Raw genomic sequence first — 25,947 nt, 5'->3', positions numbered from 1 at the left:
AGTGGCGTGATGACACATTCTAAGACACTTCTCTTATTGTGGAAGTGGTCTATCCATCTATTTTCTGTACTGCTTATCCTCAAAAGGGCCGCGAGGGTGCTGGAGCCTATCCCAGCTGTCTTCACCGAGAGGCGGGGTACACCCTGGACTGGTGGCCGCCAGCCAATCACAGGGCACATATAGACAAACAACCATTCACACTCACATTCATACCTATGGACAATTTGGAGTCGCCAATTAACCTAGCATGTTTTTGGAATGTGGGAGGAAACCCAGAGCTGCCCGAGCAGGGAATCAAACCTGGGTCTCCTATTGTGCTAACCACTCGTTAGCTAGTGATCATTCATTCATTCATTCATTCATTTTCTAGCGCTTTTCCTCACGAGGGTCGCGGGAGTGCTGGAGCCTATCCCAGCTGTCTTCGGGCGGGAGGCGGGGTACACCCTGAACTGGTCGCCAGCCAATCACAGGGCACATATAGACAAACAACCATTCACACTCACATTCATACCTATGGACAATTTGGAGTCACCAATTAACCTAGCATGTTTTTGGAATGTGGGAGGAAACCCAGAGATGCCCGAGCAGGGAATCGAACCCGGGTCTCCTAGCTCGTTAGCTAGTGATCATTCATTCATTCATTTTCTACCGCTTTTCCTCACGAGGGTCGCGGGGGTGCTGGAGCCTATCCCAGCTGTCTTCGGGCGAGAGGCGGGGTACACCCTGGACTGGTGGCCAGCCAATCACAGGGCACATATAGACAAACAACCATTCACACTCACATTCATACCTATGGACAATTTGGAGTCACCAATTAACCTAGCATGTTTTTGGAATGTGGGAGGAAACCCAGAGATGCCCGAGCAGGGAATCGAACCCGGGTCTCCTAGCTCGTTAGCTAGTGATCATTCATTCATTCATTTTCTACCGCTTTTCCTCACGAGGGTCGCGGGGGTGCTGGAGCCTATCCCAGCTGTCTTCGGGCGAGAGGCGGGGTACACCCTGGACTGGTGGCCAGCCAATCACAGGGCACATATAGACAAACAACCATTCACACTCACATTCATACCTATGGACAATTTGGAGTCGCCAATTAACCTAGCATGTTTTTGGAATGTGGGAGGAAACCCAGAGATGCCCGAGCGGGGAATCGAACCCAGGTCTCCTAGCTCGTTAGCTAGTGATCATTCAAATGTACATTTAATATGTGGATAAAGTCCATGCACAATGACAACATGGACTGTTACGTTGTGTTACAGTATATGTCGTAGCACTACCCAGGGATGGAGCACATCAAGTCAGCATATGTGCCCTCATTCTGCTCACATGAGGTGGATAAAACCAAACCGAGTACTGAGGCCAGGGAGTTCACTGCTGGTTTGACCCCCCCACAAACGGATTATTCCCGTTGCGCCGTATTGTGCCGTTCCGTTTAGCCTTGACTGCTTGTTGAGGTGTCAACAGTGGGTGATGATGATTAAGCGTTAACAAAACATCATGGGAAAGAGAAAGTCGGGTGCCAGACAGGAAATGATAAAATAAGAGACGCAACAAGGAATAACTTAAATACTAAAGAAAACCAAACTAGACAGAACATGACAATAGATCTTCTTATTTTGTTGATATTAGTCAACACCATGAAGAACACACTGAATTAGATGTATGCTATTTTCATTGTGAAATAATACAAAGCATTTCCTCGGCTGCATATTATCTCCCGAAGGAAGAATTAAATAGGCAAAAATCAATAAGTGCGCACTGCCAGCCAGGCAGACTAGAAAAAACATTTTTTTTAATGTCACGCTCTGTTTGGAAATGAAATTGCCAAGAAACAAGAATTGAACCATTGTTAAGGTAAGATGTAAGGAACGGCTTCTTCTTTTCCTGTGTGGTGACACTGTATCATTTTACAAATGTTATAGCTACAATGTCTTTTTATAAAGTATAAAGTGTGGGGGGGGGGGGGTGTCACAGCGGGATTTAATAATGCAGGATAATAAAAGGTGAAAAAAACACCTTTACTCCATGCTTCAAGCTGACATGGTAATATACTGCAGTACACTAGGCTCATATTGACGTACTGTGAAGCCTTGGAAAATGGCTGACTGTAAACATTCCAAACTAATAAAAGAACAGTTGAAAGCCTGCTGACCTTGACAAGGTTCTAACATTCACAATGTGGGCAGAAACAGAAACAGATTAGCATCCTTGTTCTAGACTAAACATAATCACACGATTCAGCTCTAAAATATATTTAAGACCATAATTATTGATACTATACCCTGGACATTTGGAGTTAAAGGAATGTTTTATTTGATGAATCTTTTATATGAAAATAACAATCAACTGGCAAAAGACTCAAGCAAGCTGGGAAGGTGAGGAAAATGAGCAGCGGGGAACCGAAGCCGAGGGGCTTTTGTCCCATCTCGGCATTGTGATGATGTAGCGCGACCCCAGGATGCGAGAGAGGAGACCCGTTTGGAGGTTAAAACACATATTTATTAGTTGTTGAATGAGCAGTGGGCTGCACGGTGGACGAGTGGTTAGGAGCTAGGAGACCCAAGTTCAATTCCACCCGCAGCCATCTGGAGTTTGCATGTTCTCCCCGTGCATGTGTGGGTTTTCTCCGGGTACTCCGGTTTCCTCCCACATTCCAAAAAACATGCTAGGTTAATTGGTGACTCCAAATTGTCCATAGGTATGAATGTGAGTGTGAATGGTTGTTTGTCTATATGTGCCCTGTGCTTGGCTGGTGACCAGAACAGGGTGTACCCCGCCTCTCGCCCGAAGACAGCTGGGATAGGCTCCAGCCAGCTTATCCTTGTGAGGATAAGCAGTAGAAAATGAATGAATTAGCAGTATAATGGCATTACATTATAAAATAAAGGCATCAAACAGGAAGTAGAGATAAAAAGTGAAACTAAACAATCGGGCAACAACACAGATTTTGACAGTTTTCTCCTTTTGAATGACAAGCTTTCATAAAGATTAGCAAAACCTCTGGATGCTGCAATGTTGTTTAATTTTTCCCATTTTAATTTATATTTTGTTGTGTAATATTTTTTTGACGTTATGTTATTTTACTGTAAATAGTTAGAAATTTACAAACAACACACACAATCAAATTGGACCATTTTGTCTAATTGAGATTGGTCTTTTTGTATATTTTGTATTTTTTTTGTGGCAAACTGGTCCACGTTGAGCATATAACTAGTCGGTGATATCGCATATCAGGTTGATATCAGCAAAAAACACGTATCAGATAAAATCAGCCTGCATCTAAAGTCTTTGATATCGGCACTCCGATACAAGTGGTCGATTCCAGACACCACCCACAGCATGTGCTAACATGATAAGCATAAAGCAGGAGTGATTTTTCGTTAAGTCCGAAAAAGACAACAGACAACACTTGTTATGCTCAAAATTCCCGTGATGGTACAGAACCTTGGACTTTTAACGCGATCAAATTCATCGGGTATTTGAGGAATGAAACATCCACGGCCGATGTCACATTTGCAAAGCGTGGCAAAACCCCACTCCCAGTCATCAGTTATAACAAAAACGATTACTGCCCCCTGTCTGTGGTGACTAAAGTCGGGTTTAAACGCTTAATTGAGCACCTCAAACCTTTCTATATTATGTCTAGTTGCCACTCAATTGTGGATAAAATTATACCACAGATGCTCAAAGAAGGAAATGGGTACAAAATTGTTTATATTCTAAATAATCATTTTTTTAAATAGTCTTTTAATTATAGTTTCCATTTGTTTTTTTTACATTTTGTGCCCAGTTGAAGCCCCAATCCGACTGCCATGAGAGCAAAGTCGTGTTCTGCCAGCTGTGCTCCCAATTTGCAGAGCTGCAGCGTAACAAGCTTGATATTTTATTGTAAATTATTTGGGGCAGCTGGGGACATTGAAGGGAAAAAGCTCAAGATGTCATGCTTCTGTGAGTCACTGATTTGATGATGTACTGCATGTACTGCATTCAGCTTTGTTCGGTCTGGGTGGAATCTTCCCAAGTACACTCTCTAACACATCCAGTGCTACACCTGTGTACAATCAAATGATGCAATATAATACAAGAGCTGTATCCAAAATGTTGCAATTTGATGACACTATCAAGAGTGTGTTGCTACAATGGAACCTTGTTTTTTGTCATTCATTTGTTGCAAAAGGTCGTTTTCTACACTGCCTGTGCTCACCACGAGTTTCATGGGGCATGGACACACTCACATTCTCATCTACGGACAATCCATCCATCCATTATGCTGCTAATCCTCACATTCATACCTATGGAAGTTTGGAATGTGGTAGGAAACCGGAGTACCCGGAGAGAACCCCCAAACACGCACAGGGAGAACATGCAAACTCCACACGGAGATGTCTAAGCATCTCAATCTCCTGACTGTGTAGTCAACATGCGAACCACTCAACCACCGTGCGGCCACATATGAAAAAAACACATTTGAGGATAACATGGAAACTCCAGGGCGGCACGGCGGTCCGGTGGTTAGCACGCAGACCTCACAGCTAGGAGACCAGCGTTCAATTCCACCCTCGGCCATCTCTGTGTGGAGTTTGCATGTTCTCCCCGTGCATGCGTGGGTTTTCTCCGGGTACTCCGGTTTCCTCCCACATTCCAAAAACATGCTAGGTTAATTGGCGACTCCAAATTGTCCATAGGTATGAATGTGAGTGTGAATGGTTGTTTGTCTATATGTGCCCTGTGATTGGCCGGCAACCAGTCCAGGGTGTAACCCGCCTCTCGCCCGAAGACAGCTGGGATAGGCTCCAGCGGTAGAAAATGAATGAATGAATGAATGGAAACTCTGTCTAATTACAGTCTATAATGGAGATATCAATGTACTTTTGCACCACTGCCAACATATGTCAAATGTAACACATGGATATGGATAGTTAATACATTACATCATCATAGATTACATTCAGGGCTCGACAATAACGATGTACCGATGGCCCGGGGCAAGTTAAAACAAAATTGGGGCAAGTAAATCCAATCAGTGATATTCCCGTCGGGCAAGTGCACTTTGGAATGCCATACTGCCAAGAGTTTTTTTAAAAGCGGTTCTTGTTGGGTGTTGGTAAAATACGGACTGCGTAATTCCGGTGGTAATTTGCAAACCAATCCTTGAAAATCTTGAAATGGACCAATCAGAATCGTTTATTAAGACCACGGTCCGCGGTCCACAGTCCGTGTTTTACCCACACCCGTTCTTGTTCGCGATCAGCGATGGTTTGACTAGGAAAACCTCTATCATGGCGTCCCTGCCAACATGGTCTAATTCTTCAACAACTTGTGAAGAAAAACAGCAAAAAGTGATGAACCAGTGCCTCCTAAACAAGTATTTTATTAGCGGCAGCAAATCAAATGATGGCACAGGTGAGTGAATCACATTGCTGTGACAATTTGAAGTGGTCACAATGAAACACCATCGATTAGATCCAATACCAAGTGCTGATTTTTGCACAAGCTACAAAATCTAGCGCTTCCATTTCTCTGTGTGTTTTTCTCACCTTTGCTTCACAAATTATTGTTTGACCATTGAGCATTTTTTTTATGGATTAAAAACACTTTACTAGTACACAAATGTGTCTATTCAATAATGTTCCATTGCGGTGCACAACTTATAAATATCACTGCTTACTACGACTACGATGTGTAAGGTAGTATGGCATTCCATGTTAACATACACCTCCACAATTTTTCAGACATTCCTCCAAATACAATGCGTCAGTACTATTATCTGATGAATTATCAGCATATACAGTAAACCTCGGATATATCGGACTCGGATATATCGGAAATTCGCTCACAACGGACAGATAAAAAAGAACCAATTTTTCTGTAATGCATTTCCAATAAAAATTAATTGCATATATCGGATTTTTTATAACGGATTTCGCCTATTTCGGACAAAATCTCCAGTCCCGTTCCAATGCATTTCCATTAAATTTCCCTCGCATATATCGGATGGCCGCATTGTGACAGGCCGCTATACGACGTCATTTGCAGCGTTGCCTGCGCGTCCAGGTACATTGGAAACATAGTCAAGGAAGTGCCTTTTTATAACGGATAAAATCCGATTTATGCATATACCGGATATAAATCCGATATATGCGTAAAACGGACATTTTCCGGTATACGCATATAACGGATTTCGCTTATATCGGACAAAACCAGTGGGAACAATTGAATCCGATATATCCGAGGTTTACTGTATTGATATATGATATCATTATGGCAGTCTTTTCATTTTACATGGGGCAAGTTCGGGCAAGTAGTTCTCACCTTAAGGATTCCCCATGGGCAAGTCATTTTTGTATTTAATGTAGAGCCCTGACATTACATATATATGTACGTATATATGAGAGTGCAGTTTCACTTAGAATGACCCTATACTTTGCAATAATCACATTAATATTACACAAAAATTGGTCATCTATTGAAAGGTTCTTTGTAGTTTCCAATGAGGGTTGAATATTGTATCCATATTTAACTCAGAATGAACAAAGGCAGGCAGTAGTAGAACTGATATCATTTCTATGTACTTAAAATACATATGGGATATACGGACTATATGAGCTCCAGTGCCCCTTTAGGTCTATTTGAAAAAAAAAGTGTAGAACTCAAATTGGGACTTGATCACAAAGGATCAGTCCAATGTTAAAATGCCTCAGTATGGTAAAATAAGGTAGGGAATACTTGAAGCAGAGGTACAAGGAAGGGGACAGGTAAAAAAAAAACTGCTCATAATATTGAGGTCATTGCAGACCAGTATCATACCACGCATACGGAGAAAATATCCTAGCATTTCTGAAACTAGAAATGTGCCCTATGATTTGTCAGATATTCTCTTGTAAATCACAACTACAGATCTCTTCCCACTGACTGACTTAAATATTTCATTTGCTGATTGAGCATGTGTGGGAGCATGCACAATCAGCGTGTGACACTGTGTGGGCAAGTTTTCTTTCTGAGTGAAAAAGCAGAGCAGACAAGCTCTACATTGGACCTGGGCGGCACATCAGGGACAGCTGGATGTTGTCATGCTGCTGTAATGCTGATGGAAATAGGCTGATTGCAGCCCACAGGCCCCTCCCAATTATAAATCAGCTTTACAGCACTCAGGGGTGAAATACAGCAGCAGGAAAAACTACAAGACTCCTACTCTACTGTACAAGAAACCTTGCGGCAAATAGAATTAGAAATGTGTCTTAACACATATTTTTACAGCTACATTTTTGGCTTAGCATCAAGCATATACAGTATGTGGCACACTGGACCACAAGCAATGAGTCAAAACTCACATGTATCTTAGAATATGTTTCGTTTATTCAGCTTGGGTTCAGCATTGAAACAAAGTGAAGGTTAAAGGATCGAGCAGTAGGATTCATCATTGTGACATTTGATTGACAGCAGCTGCTGAAGTGATGCTGAACAACAATTTCTGCATGATTGGTAGACAGTCACATGCTGTAAACACCCAAAAAAAATATAACAACACGACTTGGGATAAGCGGCATAGAAAACGGATGGACGTGTGAACAGTATTTTATTCATTTTCTACCGCTTTTTTCTCACAAGGGTCGCGGGGGGTGCTGGAGCCTATCCCAGCCATCTATGGGCGAGAGGCGAGGTACACCTTGGACTGGTCGCCAGCCAATCACAGGGCACATATAGACAAACAACCATTCACACTCACATTCATACCATACATACAATTTGGAGTCGCCAATTAACCTAGCATGTTTTTGGAATGTGGGAGGAAACCGGAGTACCCGGAGAAAACCCACACATGCACGGGGAGAACATGCAAACTCCACACAGAGATGGCCGAGGGTGGAATTGAATTGAGGGTGGAGTTGTGGACTTCTATCGAGCAGCTACACATGATAACCTGCACAGAAAGCTTACTAGATCTTCCAGATTCTGCACCTCTTTCTGCAGTGTTTCCATTCACAATCCGTATGTGAAACATGAACACCTTTTCTTTTGCATTCTAACATAACTAAATGAATTAGTATAAGCTAGTTAACAATGCATGTCATCGGGAGGTACCTATTGCGACTATGAAGGCCTCTGTTTCTCTGCCATGTAAATATATTTTTTTGTGTTAGCTGCTAAATGAGGCACGGCAGTCAAGTGGTTAGCACGCAGACCTCACAGCTAGGAGACCAGGGTTCAATTCCACTGTCGGCCATCTCTGCGTGGAGTTTGCATGTTCTCCCTGTGCATGCGTGGGTTTTCTCCGGGTACTCCGGTTTCCTCCCACATTCCAAAAACATGCTAGGTTAATTGGTGACTCCAAATTGTCCATAGGTATGAATGTGAGTGTGAATGGTTGTTTGTCTATATGTGCCCTGTGATTGGCTGGCGAGCAGTCCAGGGTGCCCGAAGACAGCTGGGATAGGCTCCAGCACCCCTGCGACCCTTGTGAGGATAAGCGACAGAAAATGAATGAATGAACAAAGATTCAATGCAGCACACAACACCAAAGGCTAATGCACCAAAAGCTAACCCACACACAAAATTACCTGCACTAATCATGCTCACCTGCATGCATAAACACCGGAACTAATATGAAGAGCCCCCCCCAAAATATGTTATGACCTGGGAGAACCAAACAAATTTAAGGAGGGCAAAGGAAGTCACCGAAATAACCTAAAAAAGAATAAAGTCCTGATGTGCCGTCCCAAAGAAACAAAAGAACGGTGAGGTGAACAGGCCAATGCTGTCATCCCGTCACCTCGCCAGTACCCCTAAACAAGAAAAAAGGCCCAACTAAATCCCTAAACAAAACCAAAAACAGGGAAATCAGTTACAACAGGCACAACAAGAACTAAACAATAACAAAAAAACACAAAACCCAGCCTGCTGCTCAGCGTTATGCCAGCATTGAGCAGCATGCCGAGGTGGGACAGAGGCAGCGTGCAGAGAATAGGAGGTGGCGGAGGATGTTGTAAAAAGCTACTACAGCGCAAACAAACCAAGCCAGTGAATTTTTCACACTACATCTGGATGAGGCAATAGATATAACCGGCCTACCACATGAACATACATACATGAAGGGACAATTAAGAAAGACATGCTCTTCTCCCTCCCAAAAAATGGATTGTATAATGAACTAACCATAACAAACAGATGAGAAATAATAATTCAGAATATGATGTTTTATTGTGTGCTTAGGTCAAATGTCTGAAGAGGTATGGGACTGTGAAAAGGTTGGGAACCACTGCGGCATGGGGGGTCACCAACACGGTGCCTGCGGGCACCAGGTCACCACTAAGGACCACGTGATTGCCCACCAGCCTGTTCTAAAAATAGCTCAAATAGCCACTTGCCACTGAGCTGCATCTAATTTTTTAGGTTGCAATGCAGTGGAAATAATATAACAACATATAAAAATATGAACTATTGTGCATGTTGCTAGTGGTTAGCGCGCAGCCCTCACAGCTAGGAGACCTGAGTTCAATTCCACCCTCAGGCCATCTCTGTGTGGAGTTTGCATGTTCTCCCCGTGCATGCGTGGGTTTTCTCCGGGTACTCCGGTTTCCTCCCACATTCCAAAAACATGCTAGGTTAATTGGCGACTCCAAATTGTCCATAGGTATGAATGTGAGTGTGAATGGTTGTTTGTCTATATGTGCCCTGTGATTGGCTTGGCGACCAGTCCAGGGTGTACCCCGCCTTTTGCCCGAAGACAGCTCATGAGCATAAACGGTAGAAAATGAATGAATGAATGAATATGCATGTGACCAAAACAAGTGAAAATGGAAGGCTTCTCACAGTCACAATCATCTTCCTGTACATCGGCGTGAATACGGCGTACACAAGAACCACATCTTACAAATTTCAAGTTGTCATTGTTATCTGCTGCTAATGAATCGAAATAGAATGACGTGCCTTTTAAACGGGGTCACCACATTATTGTGATTAGTGTCTTGTTGCTTAGTTTACTGATAATACATTAAGAAAAGGTCATATTTACCCCCCCATGGGACTGTGAGGCAATCATCAAACATTAACCGTGAGAGGGTTATAGCCTTCTTCTCGCATTGCAGGCCAAAGTAATTAGTGTCAATGAATAAATTGAGGTGTTGGTGACATACTGGATTCAAATTGCTGTGAAAATTTAAATGTTAACGCGGTGTCAGAGATTAGAGCGACGGAAGAGAGGGGGGACGAGAGAGAGGGGCGTTCTCGGCTAGAAATGGATTATGGACCGGCTTTGAACAGCTTCTCCCATGTGCTTCTCACAGCCATATCTTCCGTTTTAGCTTTTTCCACAGCTTTCGACAGGGACTGTTTACGCTTAGTTCAAAAAAAGCCAATCTCCTCCCTGACCTTCTCTTGCCCTGCAGTTTCTGTTGATTAACACACACCCCGCTACAATTCATGTTACAATATAGCACATTGGCACCTGACAGCCTCCACATTGCAACAAGCTTCAGCAGCGAGCTGATCTACTGTAGTGCCGTGCGAAATAAATCCAGTCTCCTTATCTTAGAGCTGATTCAATATTCGTGTGGGACAAATACGGTGCTGAAGTCGGCTTTCTCAATATACTTCGATATGTACTAAAAAATGAACGGATGCAGGCACCACTTTTACATACGCCTGAACTTTTAAAAGTAGAAAATATTTAGTTTATATTCATTCATTCATTCATTCATTTTCTACCGCTTTTCCTCACGAGGGTCGCGGGGGTGCTGGAGCCTATCCCAGTTGTCTTTGGGCGAGAGGCGGGGTACACCCTGGACTGGTCGTCAGCCAATCACAGGGCACATATAGACAAACAACCATTCACACTCACATTCATACCAATGGACAATTTGGAGTCGCCAATTAACCTAGCATGTTTTTGGAATGTGGGAGGAAACCGGAGTACCCGGAGAAAACCCACGCATGCACGGGGAGAACATGCAAACTCCACACAGAGATGGCCGAGGGTGGATTTGAACCTTGGTCTCCTAGCTGTGACGTCTGCGCGCTAACCACTCGATCGCCGTGCCGCCCTAGTTTATATTCAGTATAATATATAACATATAATATTATTTAATTTTATTCATACATATTAAAAAACAGCCTGCATCTCAGCTTTGTGTTTGAGTTAGTATGACATTTTTAATTTATTTTTTTCATTAATACTGTATTTTTATATGAATATTTTAACTTTTTTCTTGTACATTTTTTCTTGTAATATTATGTATTTATTTTCAAAATATTTTCACTTTATTCTCATTCACATTATAACTTGTACCCAACCACAATGTTCTAAAATTGCAATTTTATTATTTGTTTAATTTGACGACTTAAAGAAAAAATGCTTTTTTATCCACGATCCTTATGTGAGACATGAACACATGTCTTTGTCTGTGCGTTATAAAAATATGTATTTTATATATATATATATATATATATTTCATCTTTGTTTTTTTTTCTTACTATTATGACTTAATTAATTCCTCTAATATTTCATCTTTTCTGTGATAAAATTACTGCTGCTTTTATTATTTATTATTAGAATCTGCAGAGCGCCAATAAAAATACAGTCGTGGTTTGTAAATGGCCCCTGAGCAGCACTTTGGACACCCCTCATCTGTAACATCAGAATAGCTGAGCTGTGATTCTTCTGCTTTATCATGACCATAGGGAGGTAGAGCACCTTGTGTGGGCGTTTGTTTTTTTCTTTCTTGAATTCTACTGGTTCTACTGGGAACCTCATAAAGACATTATTGTAATTAAATGTGGTCGGAGAATGTATGAAATAAAGATGAAGTCAATGTTATGACTGGCCTTCTTACGAGCATCTGCATGACATGCAGACATGTTAAATCATATCCCATAACAAGCCATATGGTCAGATTTAGCATCCACAGGACCGCTGCCAAGACTCCAACAGCCTTGTCAACATCTTACATTCCATATTGTTTGCTTTGAGCCTGGTCTACAATATTATGTATGGGATGTGTTTGCTTGAATGAAAACTTTTCCTCTGTAAAGTAGTATATAGTTTATAACACTGATCAAACCGGGGGTGAGTTTGACAGAGGATGACAGAGGTAGGGGCATTAAGGAATACAATGAAGTGTTAGAATTGTTCTACTGAGAGAATGGTTAATTGCAAAGTTTGAAAAAAAAAAAGACTTAAGAAACTACAGCAAGGATATGGCGGCTTTGGCACAATGCAAGAGGGATACGGGGTACAATTGTTGCCTTTCAATTGTTGCTTCAATTCCCAGTATTCCCTGCCATTTATCTAGGTATCTATCAAACATGCAGCCTGACATCATGTTTTACATAAAACAGCAAAGGGAAGCGATTGCAGAGCAATGGTGAAAAGCATGTGGGAGTTAGCATGTGAACATTCAGTGGGCATGGGTTACAAGGTCTTTTCTACACTGTCATTACTGCGTACACACATACGGCAACACAGAGACACACAGAGGAAAACACCGTACATATTGCATAGCAAAAGAGGACTTATATAAAGACTTATGTAAAGAGAAACTGGTTTCTGTAGTAATGGTAATGGTTTTATTTCATTTGAACATGCATCAGATTACAATTGAGTGCATCCCATAATCAGTTCACAGTTCCACATGTCCAAAAGGAGTAGGAAGAAGCAAAGCTTATTAAATCCTACCCCTCCATCTGGTACTTTTGCAATCAGTAACTGTTACATTTGTTCACTTCCTGCTTTCCATAATACAGTTTAAGGTTTTTTTGTTTTTTTTTTAATTTTGTAATTTTTTGTCCTGTACCAAAGTAGGAAGTGATATGAGCATCCAATAACATAATGGGTACCATAGTAAGTGTCAATATAGTGATATGTATAGCACATCATGACTGGTTCAAGACTCTTCATCCTTGTATTTAGCAAACATCAACTGCTTGTATTGTTTCTTGAATTAGCTCATCGTTGTGCATTGTTTGAGGTCCTTACTCAATCCATTCCATAGTTTGATTCCACATACTCAAATGCTATGGCTTTTTAACGTAGTCCTAGCATAGAAGTGTTTCCAATTTAATTCTTCCCTGAGATCATAGTTTTCGTATACAGGCCAAAGGAGCGAATAACAAATCATTGGTCAGGCATTGCTATAATATACAGTACCAATTGTAGTCATCTTGAAGATGTCTCAGAGAGGGGAAATCAGAAGGGGGGGGGGTACTTCAGAGTGGTCCTCAAGGATACTTTGGGGAATTGGCAGAGGAAGCAGCAATCTTTCAATTGGTAGACTCTAGCGGCTAGAGTCTATACCAATTATCAGGGGCTAGAGTCAAGCCCCTTATAGCATGCCGCGTGCATGATCATGGTGTTTGTGAACAAGGACAACAAGGGCACTATGACGGCTGAGTCCCTCCTCTCTGCCACAGTGATCCATTTCTGGCCCTCGAGATACAGTTTACACACAAAGTTAATGACTTGACTCCAAGGTAACTGTGTGTATTTTCTCCATGTCTAAATAATTCCGGTGATACAACAGAAGTACATTTGAGGTAAAAACCCAATTGGTACATTGTCAAAGAAAAGGTATAGGCAGCTGACCTTGGGTAAAGACCAGTTTACTTTATAGATCATGTAGTCAACAGTACTTAATGTTACACATTCTGGTCATCTTAGTGTGCTGAACTAATGTGTGTTGACCAAAAGGCACAAACATCATACTGTCCTGTCACATTCAAACATATTGTAAACATCCATCTGTCCAGTCATATACACACATAATGATAACAGCTGGCTCTCTATTTATATGACCACTAAATATGCAGATGCATACACACAGAATAAAAACACGTTTACCATGTAAAAGTTCATTTATTTTAGGAGTTCTTTTCAGACCACAGGGCCATTTAAAGGCTAAGGAAATTACTTAGGGTGTGACACCTGTAGTTTTTAGTAAACTTGTTAAAAATTTCATAATATAATAATTTATTGACAGGCACCTGATCAATATAAGCATTTCACATACACACATAATTTTAGCACATGCAGATATACATTATTCATTCATTTTCAACCTGCTGGAGCCTATCCCAGCTGTCTTCGAGCAAGAGGCGGGGTACACCCTGGACTGGTCGTCAACCAATCACAGGGCACATATAGACAAACAACCATTCACACTCACATACATACCTATGGACAATTTAGAGTCACTAATTCATTTAGCATGTTTTTGGAATGTGTGGAGTACCCGGAGAAAACTTCACACAGAGATGGCAGAGGTGGAATTGAACTCGGGCCTTCTAACCACTCCGCCATGCAGCTCTACAGAAAACTGTTTTGGAAAATGACACCTAACTCAGGCCAAGCACACACTTGGAAAAATGACTATTTATTTGATCATTTGAAAAAGCGTTGGCAGACACCATTCTATCTTCTGCTCAGAATGTAAATATACAGTATTTGGAATGATACTTTGTGGTAAAGTGGAGAAAAATATTTTGGGGGCTGAAACAATAGATGTGGCTCATGCATTAGCAACCCCCACAGATGGATGATTTTGATGAGGTAACGCCTTATGGGAGCTCAGTGTCAAGACATTGTTACCCTGCAGGTACCATGATTAATGATTGTTTTCCCAAGAGTTTTTTTTCTTTAATGACACCCGAAGAGACACAAGGTATGGCGATGCTGCGTTTGAATGTATATTGCTCATTTGCCCATGCTCTGCCATACAAAGGACAAACTTTTTTTCCAACAAGAGCCACATACTGAAAATGAAAAGATGTGCACTTATTTTGTAAACACATGAATTTATGTATACAACGCCAGCATATGTGATGCCAAAATGTGCTCAGACAAAGTTTAGTGCTGTGACATCATTATCTCCTTTTTTTTATCTCCAAACGTGTGAATAACAAGATTGCACTTTCAGTTGAAGAATGAGATAAAATGCAATTAAAGAAGGCAGGGAGCCATTTAAAGGGACAGTGATAATAGTGATAATCACCCTCCTTTTCATCACTAAATTGTTGTGTTTAACAGCATGGGGTGATTGTAATGTTCTTTATTGTTGTATTTTTTATTTGGAATTTAGCATTTTAGGTAAGTGGCAAGTGTCTTGTTAAAAAAGAGGGAACAAAATTAATTGTGTATTACTGCAGCACATTGACTTGTTCTGGGTACTAAATGTCCATCCCGATGGAGCGTGCGGATGTGGTTACCAAGGTAACATCTCAAGTGGCCCGGATTGGGAGAGCTATAGTGCCCTGTAATGGTAGTCCCATGTTACCATAGCAAATGTCTGTGTTCTACATCACACACTCTATAAGGGAGCTTTGTGAGCTAATGCTCCTCAGTGCAGCAAACACACAGACAGTTAATTAGGGATTATGGAAAAATCAATATTGTCGCTGAAAGAAGTGGATTTCACATACAGGCCTGCTCGTTCATATTTTTTGTGGATTTTTGTTTGTGAAAATAAAAATAAAATACATAAGATAATATTGGCACAGTTATGGCTTGTACAGTAAAGACTTTAGGGCGTGGTAAATATAATTATAATAAATATCAACATTTTACATTACAGTGATATAGGATATAAATTATACAAAACACGCATTTGGTGGTACTTTCAACGATCTTAAACAAACATTTAAAACATTTTAACCCAGCAGCTTTAAATAGAATCCCCACAGTGCAAAGCACCAACTGCACAAGAGGAGCAAAAGAAGTGCATGCATTATACATTGTGCAAAAGTGCATTGCATTTATGGCTCAGTCGAGTCCTCTGCAGAGATGTCTTAAAGGGCACCTATTATGCTCATCTTTTGGTGCTTTGTATTGAGTTGTGGACTCCTATAGAGGAGCTACACACAATAACCAGCACAGAAAATGTTCTAGATCATCCAGAATCTGCACCCATTCCAGCTGTATTTCCTTGGATTTCGAAAACAGTTGAAATGTCATGACCCGCCTCGGGGCATTGGTTCACTCAGCTTGTACAGCTAACAGCTTGTACAGAATGCCCATATAAGGAAGTCTGGCTCACTGTGATGTCACAGTAAGCCTGTGTTAAAAAAAACAAGCATTCAGAACCATCCGAACTTCTTTCAGGGCTCACTTCAAAATGAGCAAACCTCATTATCAGAAACTTTGGCATTGTTTAACACAATAATACAACATTCTAACAACATTTATTGGTCAGAAAAGTGGAAGAAAGCATAAAAAGTCCCCTTTAACAAAAAAACACTCTGCTCAATCCATTCATTTATTGGTTTTTGGAAAGGAGGAAGTTGGTTTTAGCAGACTTAATATTTAGTGAGGCCGGCACAGCCGTCGAGTGGTTAGCGCGCACACCTCACAGCTAGGAGACCAGGGTTCAATTCCACCCTCGGCCATCTCTGTGTGGAGTTTGCATGTTCTCCCCGTGCATGCGTGGGTTTTCTCCAGGTACTCCGGTTTCCTCCCACATTCCAAAAACATGCTAGGTTAATTGGCGACTCCAAATTGAATGTGAGTGTGAATGGTTGTTTGTCTATATGTGCCCTGTGATTGGCTGGCGACCAGTCCAGGGTGTACCCCGCCTCTCGCCCGAAGACAGCTGAGATAGGCTCCAGCACCCACGCGAGACCCTCATGATGAAAAAGCGGTAGAAAATGAATGAATGAATATTTAGTGAATGGCTTCATGGCTAACTCTAAGTTGGAAATGTCACAAAAATGGCAAAAACAAAATGCAGTGCTAAGATCACAATTTTAAATATTTCTTGATGGTTTACTATTTCCCTTTCTCAGTGCAAGCATATCCAATGTAGTTTAGATGATCCTTTAGAATGGTATAAAAGATTGTCAGATGATTCATTCAATCAATAAAATCCACTCTTAATTTGGGCAGCGATAAAAAAATCCTTTGGGTTTGTATTTTTAGGATAAGACACATTATAGTTACACATTCATATTTGCAAAGCACACTTAAGTCTGCACTGAAATGCAAATACAGGTCTGTGCATGGTATGTATACACAGCACAGAAAGCAGTTTTCAAGGAAATATAAGAGTGTATTAATTAAGCAAATCCTGCCCTTCAAAAGAACATGTACTGTATTTGCATTACCCTTTCAAATTACAACAAATATGCAATGGCTCCAGGTGATGAAAACAGGAAGTAGATGTATAGAAGAATATGCCACCAAACGGCTGTCTCTTTAATTGAGACTTTTGACTATTACATATTCAAGTATGTGCTGCACTCCGCTCCATGAGCCAATCAGGAAAGATGCGTGCTGCCATTGGCTGTACTATGAGGAGTTCTGTGTACTGCGAAGGGGGGCCGGGGGGGAGCAGAGGGAGGAAGGCGGGTAGAACGCTGTCTCCTCTGTGCGCTCCCATTCAATCTCTGTAGTCAGCAGAACGAGTGACGGCGCAGAGCAGCGCAGCATCCACGACCACGGCATCCTGTATGATGACTCCAAGGTGGAAGCAAAAGAGGGACGTGTTGAGGAGAACCTGAGAACCTAAAAGACTCTTCAGTGAAGAGCAGGAAAGTGTGACACTGGGAGGAGTAGGAGTGGGAGATGAGAGGGACCGAGGCATCGCTGCTGTCTGTCTGAGGAGCACTGCAGCAGCACTAAATCTGGGGCTGTCAGACCAACCCTCAGCAGAGCGATAAGGGAGAAGAGGCCATTTAAAGCGCTGATCTCATCACTCTGTAAAGCAGCAATGGGATCCCCAAGAGCAGCTCTAACTTCGCACAGAAAAAAAGTGGATCTCAAGTGTGGACTTTGCTCTTCAGAGGAGTGAAAAGAAGACCAAGTTTTAGAGTCTCATAGAGGATCTGTGTGTGCTGCACTGCGTCCGAGGCCAGCAACCTGTGCTGTCATTTTCCCAGGTCCTCCCTCACAGCTGTCTCCTTGCTGGTGAATGTCTTCTCTGCACGCTTCTCCACTGCTCCGCAGTTGAACACACTCATGGTCGATGCCAAGGGAAGGAACATGAAATGTCTGACTTTCTTCTTAATGCTACCTGAGTCAGTCAAAAGCAAGTCAAGCAAAAGCTCCAAGAAGGGGAATGCCAGCAGCAGCTCCAAGCTGCCCCCAGTTTGTTATGAGATTATCACTCTGAGGAGCAAGAAGAAGAAGAAGATGGCAGCGGACATATTTCCCACCAAAAAGCCGGCACCTGCCACTACTGTGCAACAGTACCAGCAGCAGAACCTCAACAACAACAACACCATACACAACTGTAACTGGCAGGGACTCTACTCCACTATCAGAGAAAGGTAAGCAGATGATTTCAACAAACATGCACACTTTATATATAAAAAAATACTAAATTCGTCATCTTGTATGTTTAAATGGGTGTTCCCTGCACCCTGCCCTTAATCTGACAGGGTTATTCCTGTTGACACCCTCTTTGCTCCTGCTGACACAACAGAGGATTGATATGCACAGCAGGCCCAAATTGTTCTTGACTAAAATGTGTGTTTTTCGACCAGGCTTTGTTGTCTCACTGGAACATTTTGTTTACCTAGCCCAGTGACATGCTTCTCTACTCAATAATACATGAACACAGCTTCACTGTGGTCTTCAGTCAGTTTTTGTCTCATTATGAAATGGTACGCTTTGTACAGTCATAAGATTTGCATATAATTGACTTCTTCTTTGAAGACAGCTGGGACTCTCTCAAGTCGTTTTGACATCTTAAAACTGCCTTCCGCATCAGGAGTTTACCAAATGCATGAACTTAAAAGTGTGTTTCTCTCTTTGCTTTTTCAGAAATTCAGTCATGTTCAACAATGAGCTGATGGCAGATGTTCATTTTGTTGTGGGTCAGCCTGGAAGGACCAAACGCCTGCCAGGACACAGAGTAAGAAATTCACCAATCAGTCGCTCAGTCGGTACATGAGGACTACAACAAGCTAGCAATCAGCACATCCCCATTTAAATAATCTTCCTCATTACTTCACGGAACTGAAATCCTTTGTGCTCCAGTCTCACTTCCGCACCATGTGTCTGTTTCAGACAGTTCTCAATTATTTATGTAAATGAGGCTGAAGGAAAAAAAGGGACAAGGAAGGGTTATGAGATGGAACATCTTTGCATCGTTTTTTAGGGTAAATTCTGCAATTATTGAACTTTTTTTTTTCAGCAATACAGAGCCATCTCTGAAAACTGAGTTGCATTCATGGTGGCTGAACTGATATTGCATGAGAAACACAATGCATGTAGCATTGTGAAGGTTTTGTCTTCCGTGACGTTCCCATTAATGATTCATCATGCTTTATGCCTGGACAAAGGACATGACCTAAAAACATATTTCTCTATTTTAATATAATGAAAATAGAACCTGCAGAGATCTTACTAAGGATCTACTATTCTATGTATATTTTCAAATTGTTAGTCGTAGCTGCAAAGAAGAAGCTAGGTTAAACATTCATTCATTCATTTTCTACCGCTTTTTCCTCACGCTGTCTTCGGGCGAGAAGACTGGTCGCCAGCCAATCAAAGGGCACATATAGACAAACAACCATTCACACTCACATTCATACCTATGGACAATTTGGAGTCGCCAATTAACCTAGCATGTTTTTGGAATGTGGGAGGAAACCGGAGTACCCGGAGAAAACATGCAAGCTCCACACAGAGATGGCCGAGGGTGGAATTGAATGCTGGTTTCCAAGCTGTGAGGTCTGCTCGCTAACCACTCGACTACCGTGCCGCCTAGGTTAAAGATGCAGGTCCAAATTAGCGCTGACGTACTGTATTTTTCGGTGAGTGCAAGCTTTCGCTTGCCTTTATTTTTCATGAAGATTTTTATGATGTGGTGGTGATTGAACACAACAAAAAATAAGCAAGTTTTGAGTGCAACTCAGCTTAAAATTTTGACTCTCTTGTCAGGTTTTTAGTCAGCAAAATGTCATATATCTAGAAATTGCATAAAAAGTGCCCATCTGACAATGCTGCAACAGACTGATTCATCTTGTAGAGGGAAGCGTTTTGGTTTGAGAATATGAGAATAAATGTAAACTCTATACTTGCTGGCTGCAGGTTGGTTAGTGCACTTTGAGGAGGCTATTATGGAAGGATATGAGGGATGACTTGACTGTGCTTTAGCTGAAACATTATGCCAGTTGGACATGACGGCCAGTGCAGCATTCTTTATTGTCTCCACTTAGCAGTCAGAGCCAAGAGCTGCGACTAAGCACATCTTAAAGTGGTCCAATTGACCTCTCTTTATGGAAAATAATATTTAATATCTGTCTGTTCTTGTATTACACCATATATTGGTTTGATGTAATATTATCATCTCATTGCCAGACTTCAAGCCACCCAACCTCCCAACCCGCAAGCTCTTCAACTGCACCTCTGTAACCCTCCACCACCATCGCCACCACACATACACACACTGACATGCTCAGTACAGGAGTTCGTAATGTCATTCATGGATTTGTTCTCATTTCTGGAATTACAGTTAGCGTCATGTTGCAGTCAAGCTGCGATTAGTCATTAATTTCAGGAAATTGAATTTCCCCTGTTCAATGGTGTGATTAAGAATTCATTTTATTTCTATCAGTTGCAATCTTGTTTGCTACAAACATGCCTCTTCATCCTGAGGGGAAATACTATACTGTGCTATCTGCTCATAATAAGGGAAAACCGACAAACAGAACCTACAGTAATTACAACGGCGGTATCGTTCAATAGCTGCGCTTTAAATACACAGTTGCATATTAACATTGTTCAAATCAAATTACAAATCTCAAGCACATGTGGTCATAACGTGTCTTGTTTACCACATAGTGTAGATGAAATCAATTATATTCATGTATTTATGTTGTTCGTTTTCCAACAGTACGTCTTGGCAGTGGGCAGTTCCGTGTTCCACGCCATGTTCTATGGAGAACTGGCCGAAAATGACGATGAGATCCATATTCCAGATGTGGAACCACCAGCCTTTCTGGCAATGTTAAAGTAAGCATCCTCTTTTCTCTTTCACCCATACTACACTTTAGCTTTGTTCTCTTAGTTGAACATCGGAGATATTCATTGTACATAAAGATGGGTAAAACCTCACAGCAGAACGCAGTGCATAATACAACTGAAAATTAATAAATAATATTAAATCATAAATCAACATCAAACAATTTAACCACATAGTTTCTGCAACTCGATAGTTAATTAGAAGCAATAAATATATACAAATAGTGAATAAATTACTATATGCAACTATGTATACAAATGTTGCGTGTGGAGATACCGGAAATTGTACATTTCTTTACAGTTTAATTGGTTTTCAGAGTTCATAGTAAAAACACGTTTTATTATAATTACGTATATTGAAGATCAGGGCGGCACGGCGGTCTAGTGGTTAGCACGCAGACCTCACAGCTAGGAGACCGGGGTTCAATTCCCACCCTCAGCCATCTCTGTGTGGAGTTTGCATGTTCTCCCCGTGCATGCGTGGGTTTTCTCCCGGTACTCCGGTTTCCTCCCACATTCCAAAAACATGCTAGGTTAATTGGTGTGAATGGTTGTTTGTCTATATGTGCCCTGTGATTGGCTGGCGACCAGTCCAGGGTGTACCCCGCCTCTCGCCCGAAGACAGCTGGGATAGGCTCCAGCACCCCCGCGACCCTCGTGAGGAAAAAGCGGTAGAAAATGAATGAATGAATGAATATTGATCAATTCTTGGCGCCCCCTGGAGGCCATGCCGCCCTTAACACCCTTATATTGTCTAATGAACCAGTCAGCTCTGACTTTAATAATAAAAATACAGATCAGTCAATATAAATAGTAGTATTAATATGCATACATATTTACACATAATGTTTAAATAATATTTATATTACTACTTAATATATGTAATATTACTTCTCACTCAAAGTCACCCCTAGTGAGTACCAGCGGTATAGAAAATGGATGGATGGATGGATTTCAATCACAATTATTTTTGTAAGTTTTTGTATTGAAAAGCATATCAGTAGCTAATGTTGTGCATAATTACAGTTCATTATGACTGCACTCTGCTTTGGTGGAAGGTGTCATGACATGCAATGATTGTATACATACGTATACTAGAAAGATATTTGTATGGATATGTTTCATAATATATGCACCTGAGAAGATGGTTCACCTGTCGGTACAAAATAGTATACCACATTAGGCTCCAAGCTTCATTAGCAGTAAGCCATTAAAGCCGAGAAAGCTACAGCACGTGTTTGTGTCAACAGGTACATCTACTGTGATGAGATTGACCTGAGCGCTGACACAGTGCTCGCCACGCTATACGCTGCCAAAAAGTACATTGTTCCCCACCTGGCACGAGCCTGCGTAAACTTCCTGGAGACCAGCCTGAGCGCCAAGAACGCCTGCGTCCTCCTCTCCCAGAGCTGCTTGTTCGAGGAGCCCGAGCTGACTCAGCGTTGCTGGGAAGTGATCGACGCCCAGGCCGAGCTGGCGCTACGCTCCGAGGGGTTCTGCGACATCGACTCCCAGACTCTGGAGAGCATCCTCCAGCGAGAGACACTCAACGCTAAAGAGATTGTTGTCTTCGAGGCGGCGCTCAGTTGGGCTGAGGCTGAGTGTCAGAGACAGGAGCTCACCATGTCCACTGACAACAAGCGTAAGGTTTTGGGCAAGGCCATGTACCTGATACGCATCCCCACCATGGCGCTGGATGACTTCGCTAATGGAGCAGCCCAGTCAGGCGTGCTGACGCTTAACGAGACCAATGACATCTTCCTTTGGTACACGGCTGCCAAGAAGCCTGAACTTCAGTTTGCCAGCCAGCAAAGGAAAGGTCTAACACCCCAACGCTGCCACCGGTTCCAGTCCTGCGCCTACCGGAGCAATCAGTGGCGCTATCGAGGCCGATGTGACAGCATACAGTTTGCCGTGGACAAACGGGTTTTTATCGCTGGATTCGGACTCTACGGCTCCAGCTGTGGATCGACAGAATACAGTGCAAAAATAGAACTCAAACGTCAAGGAGTACTCATGGGACAGAACCTAAGCAAGTACTTCTCGGATGGATCCAGCAACACTTTCCCCGTGTGGTTTGAGTACCCGGTCCAGATCGAGCCCGACACTTTCTATACCGCTAGCGTGGTTCTGGATGGCAATGAGCTGAGCTACTTTGGACAGGAAGGAATGACAGAGGTGCAGTGCGGGAAGGTGACATTTCAATTTCAGTGCTCGTCAGACAGCACGAATGGCACAGGGGTGCAAGGAGGTCAGATTCCTGAGCTTATCTTCTACGCCTGACAACTTGAACACTTTGAGAAAAAAAAACAAAAAAACACTTTGTGTAGCGTAGCTGAGTATTTATTTTCACCACTATTCTTATAAAGTGTTTTACTTATTTGTGTTTAATTTCAGCACTTGATGATGGCCAGATGTATATCTCAGATGGTGGCGTGTACAATAATGCAGATGGAAAAATGATTATAAATATATATTGCACTAGATGTGCATGTACATATGAATATATGTAAATTGCTAAATGTATATGATGACACACACATGGCTGAGGCTGGCCACAGACATAACTTCTATGATAAATAGCTCCACTTATTAATACAGTATTTCTAAGTTTGCATAGAATGCACATACAGCATATACAGGTAGCAGCGATAGATCACGGTCTGTATTCTCTAAAGGGTGTTTCATACTATGATTCAGTCTGTCGTCAGCGTTGTAATGGAGGGGAATATAAATACACGCATTTATAGTCAAACGCACTGTGTTTAACGCTCATCAACCATTTGTATTTGAGTGGTTGTGCTGCTTTTTGGTACTTTGAGGCCACTAATTATGCTGGGTCTTAGATTAGGGAGTACTACGAGACACTTATTTCTCTCTGTAGCATGTTACTCTGCACTTACAATCACCCCCACTTACTATAACTCCATCACTTTTATGCGCACATTAAAAAAAAATAAAAGAATGAATATTTAAAAGATCAACTCGAAGTAATCTTCTTTCACCTTTGGAGGTTTATCGCCTGTTTGGGTTTTTTTTTTTTGGGTTTCTGACTGTATTGCATTATTTACATCACAGGCAGAAGAGTTAAATTTCATCTAATGAGCATTCTTAATTGTTCTAGCACCTTGGGGTTGTTTCACAGGAACAAGATCAATGATGACGTGTTAGGAGTTACTCTTACTCTCTTAAAGAAACAACCCACCCGGATGAATATTATGTTTACAAAGCGTTGCAGAATTGCACTGTTGTTGCTTTCTAATCAGAAGTGGTACTTTGTTTTATCTGTTCTTCTTTTTAAAGATGAAAACGTAAATCTAGTAAAAAGATACGCATTCATCAGTCGGTGTGATGAAGACAATGGATGGTGTTCAAGTCTTGTGTTACATGCTGGGAGACCATCAAATGTGTTTGGTTGTTGATGATGCAAATAAACAAAAACAAGAATTACTCATTGGTTGTGATACTCTTCTGTAAAAAAAAATGATATACGTAGCGCCGCCTTGATGATGAATCACATGTTTTCAATGTAGAGAGTCAAAGAAAAAAATCTACTCATTCATTCATTCATTCATTCATTTTCTACCGCTTTTTCCTCACGAGGGTCGCGGGGGTGCTGGAGCCTATCCCAGCTGTCTTTGGGCGAGAGGCGGGGTACACCCTGGACTGGTCGCCAGCCAATCACAGGGCACATATATATATATATATAAATATATTTAATATATATTAACTGAGACTATCAGTCCAGGCTGTACTTTGGGTGCCTCTCACCCAAAGACAGCTGGGATAGGCTCCAGCACCCCCGCGACCCTCGTGAGGATAAGCGGTAGAAAATGAATGAATGAATATATTAACTGAGACTGTCAGTCCAGGGTGTACTTTGCCTCTCACCCAAAGTCAGCTGGGATAGGCTCCAGCATACACCGCGACCCTAGTGAGGATAAGTGGCATAGAGGATGGGTGGATATAGTTTAAATATTATATCACTATTTAATGATTATTTTGGGGCTGCCTAGTGTATGAGTGGTTAGCATGCAGGCTACACAATCAGGAGATTGGGAAAACCTAGGTTCGATTCTTTGCTTGGGTATATCTGTGTGGAGTTTGCATGTTCTTGCATGTTAGGTTAATTGATGACTCTAAATTGTCCATAGGTATGAATGTGAGTGTGAATGGTTGTTTGTCTATACGTATGTGCCCTGTGATTGGCTGGCAACCAGTCCAGGATGTACCCCGCCTCTCGCCCAAGACAACTGGGATAGGCTCCAGCATACCGGCGACCCTAGTGAGGATAAGCGGCATAGAAAATGGATGAATGGCTTTATTAGGTTCAAGTCCAATGATTTTTTGGCTCAAAAAGTCACGTGACTTTAAGGATATCAAAATCTAAAGCCTTTCCTAAATCAATAAGGAGACTGAGCATAGCAGCTCCACACGCCATTTTAAACCTGCAATCATGTTGTACAGATGTAGAATGATGAGCTCATAGAAGTCATTTACTGAATGTCGGGACATATTGTTTATCTTATTTCAGGAGCAGTGTGTTCGAAATGAAAGATCATTACTCTTATAATTGGAGGAGAGGTAGTTGATTGTCAATAAATCTAAGAGCCTGTTGGACAAAGTCAGCCAGCACGAAGGCCATGACGAAGCGAGCTGTTGTGTGATTTCTCATGATTGTGACGCGAATGTTGTAAGCAAAGCAATTAATTACGCTTAGAATGTGCCAAGAGAGAAGCTTGCCTGCTCTCATTTCCTGATCAAACAATTCCATCTTAAAATCCAGGAGGAGTACCAAAGTGGTGCTTCACTCCACATTTAAAAAAAAATAAAGAGCAGAAACAGAAAACAATCAGTATTTTGACAGTCGCTCTTCCCAACATTTAGTCAATGCATCTATCATAAACGTATTATATAATTATCCCTTCCTTGGAGGAAAATCATCTTTTTTAATGAGAGGTGACAATTATTACACGAGACCACTCAGACGTGGTGAA

At 41.7% G+C, this 25,947-nt stretch overlaps 1 protein-coding gene and 1 long non-coding RNA gene across 2 annotated transcripts in view; one reads left to right on the top strand and one right to left on the bottom strand.

Annotated features, from left to right (window-relative positions):
• The window catches only part of LOC144894456 (uncharacterized), an 85,673-nt gene that overhangs the window by 1,292 nt on the left and 58,434 nt on the right, over positions 1-25,947 (bottom strand). The gene's annotated exons all lie outside the window — the stretch shown is intronic.
• On the top strand, positions 17,327-24,397 carry LOC131107908 (BTB/POZ domain-containing protein 3). The gene is made up of 4 exons (XM_058058371.2): positions 17,327-18,249; positions 18,746-18,836; positions 20,823-20,941; positions 22,201-24,397. Exons 1-4 carry the CDS (start codon positions 17,939-17,941, stop codon positions 23,231-23,233), a joined length of 1,554 nt encoding a protein of 517 aa, XP_057914354.1. The 5' UTR covers positions 17,327-17,938; the 3' UTR covers positions 23,234-24,397.

Source organism: Doryrhamphus excisus, linkage group LG20 (assembly GCF_037039965.1).
Source record: "Doryrhamphus excisus strain RoL-2023G ecotype Guam linkage group LG20, RoL_Dexc_Guam_v1.1, whole genome shotgun sequence".
NCBI classification, from domain to species: domain Eukaryota; kingdom Metazoa; phylum Chordata; class Actinopteri; order Syngnathiformes; family Syngnathidae; genus Doryrhamphus; species Doryrhamphus excisus.
This window is presented reverse-complemented; position numbering and strand designations above follow the sequence as displayed.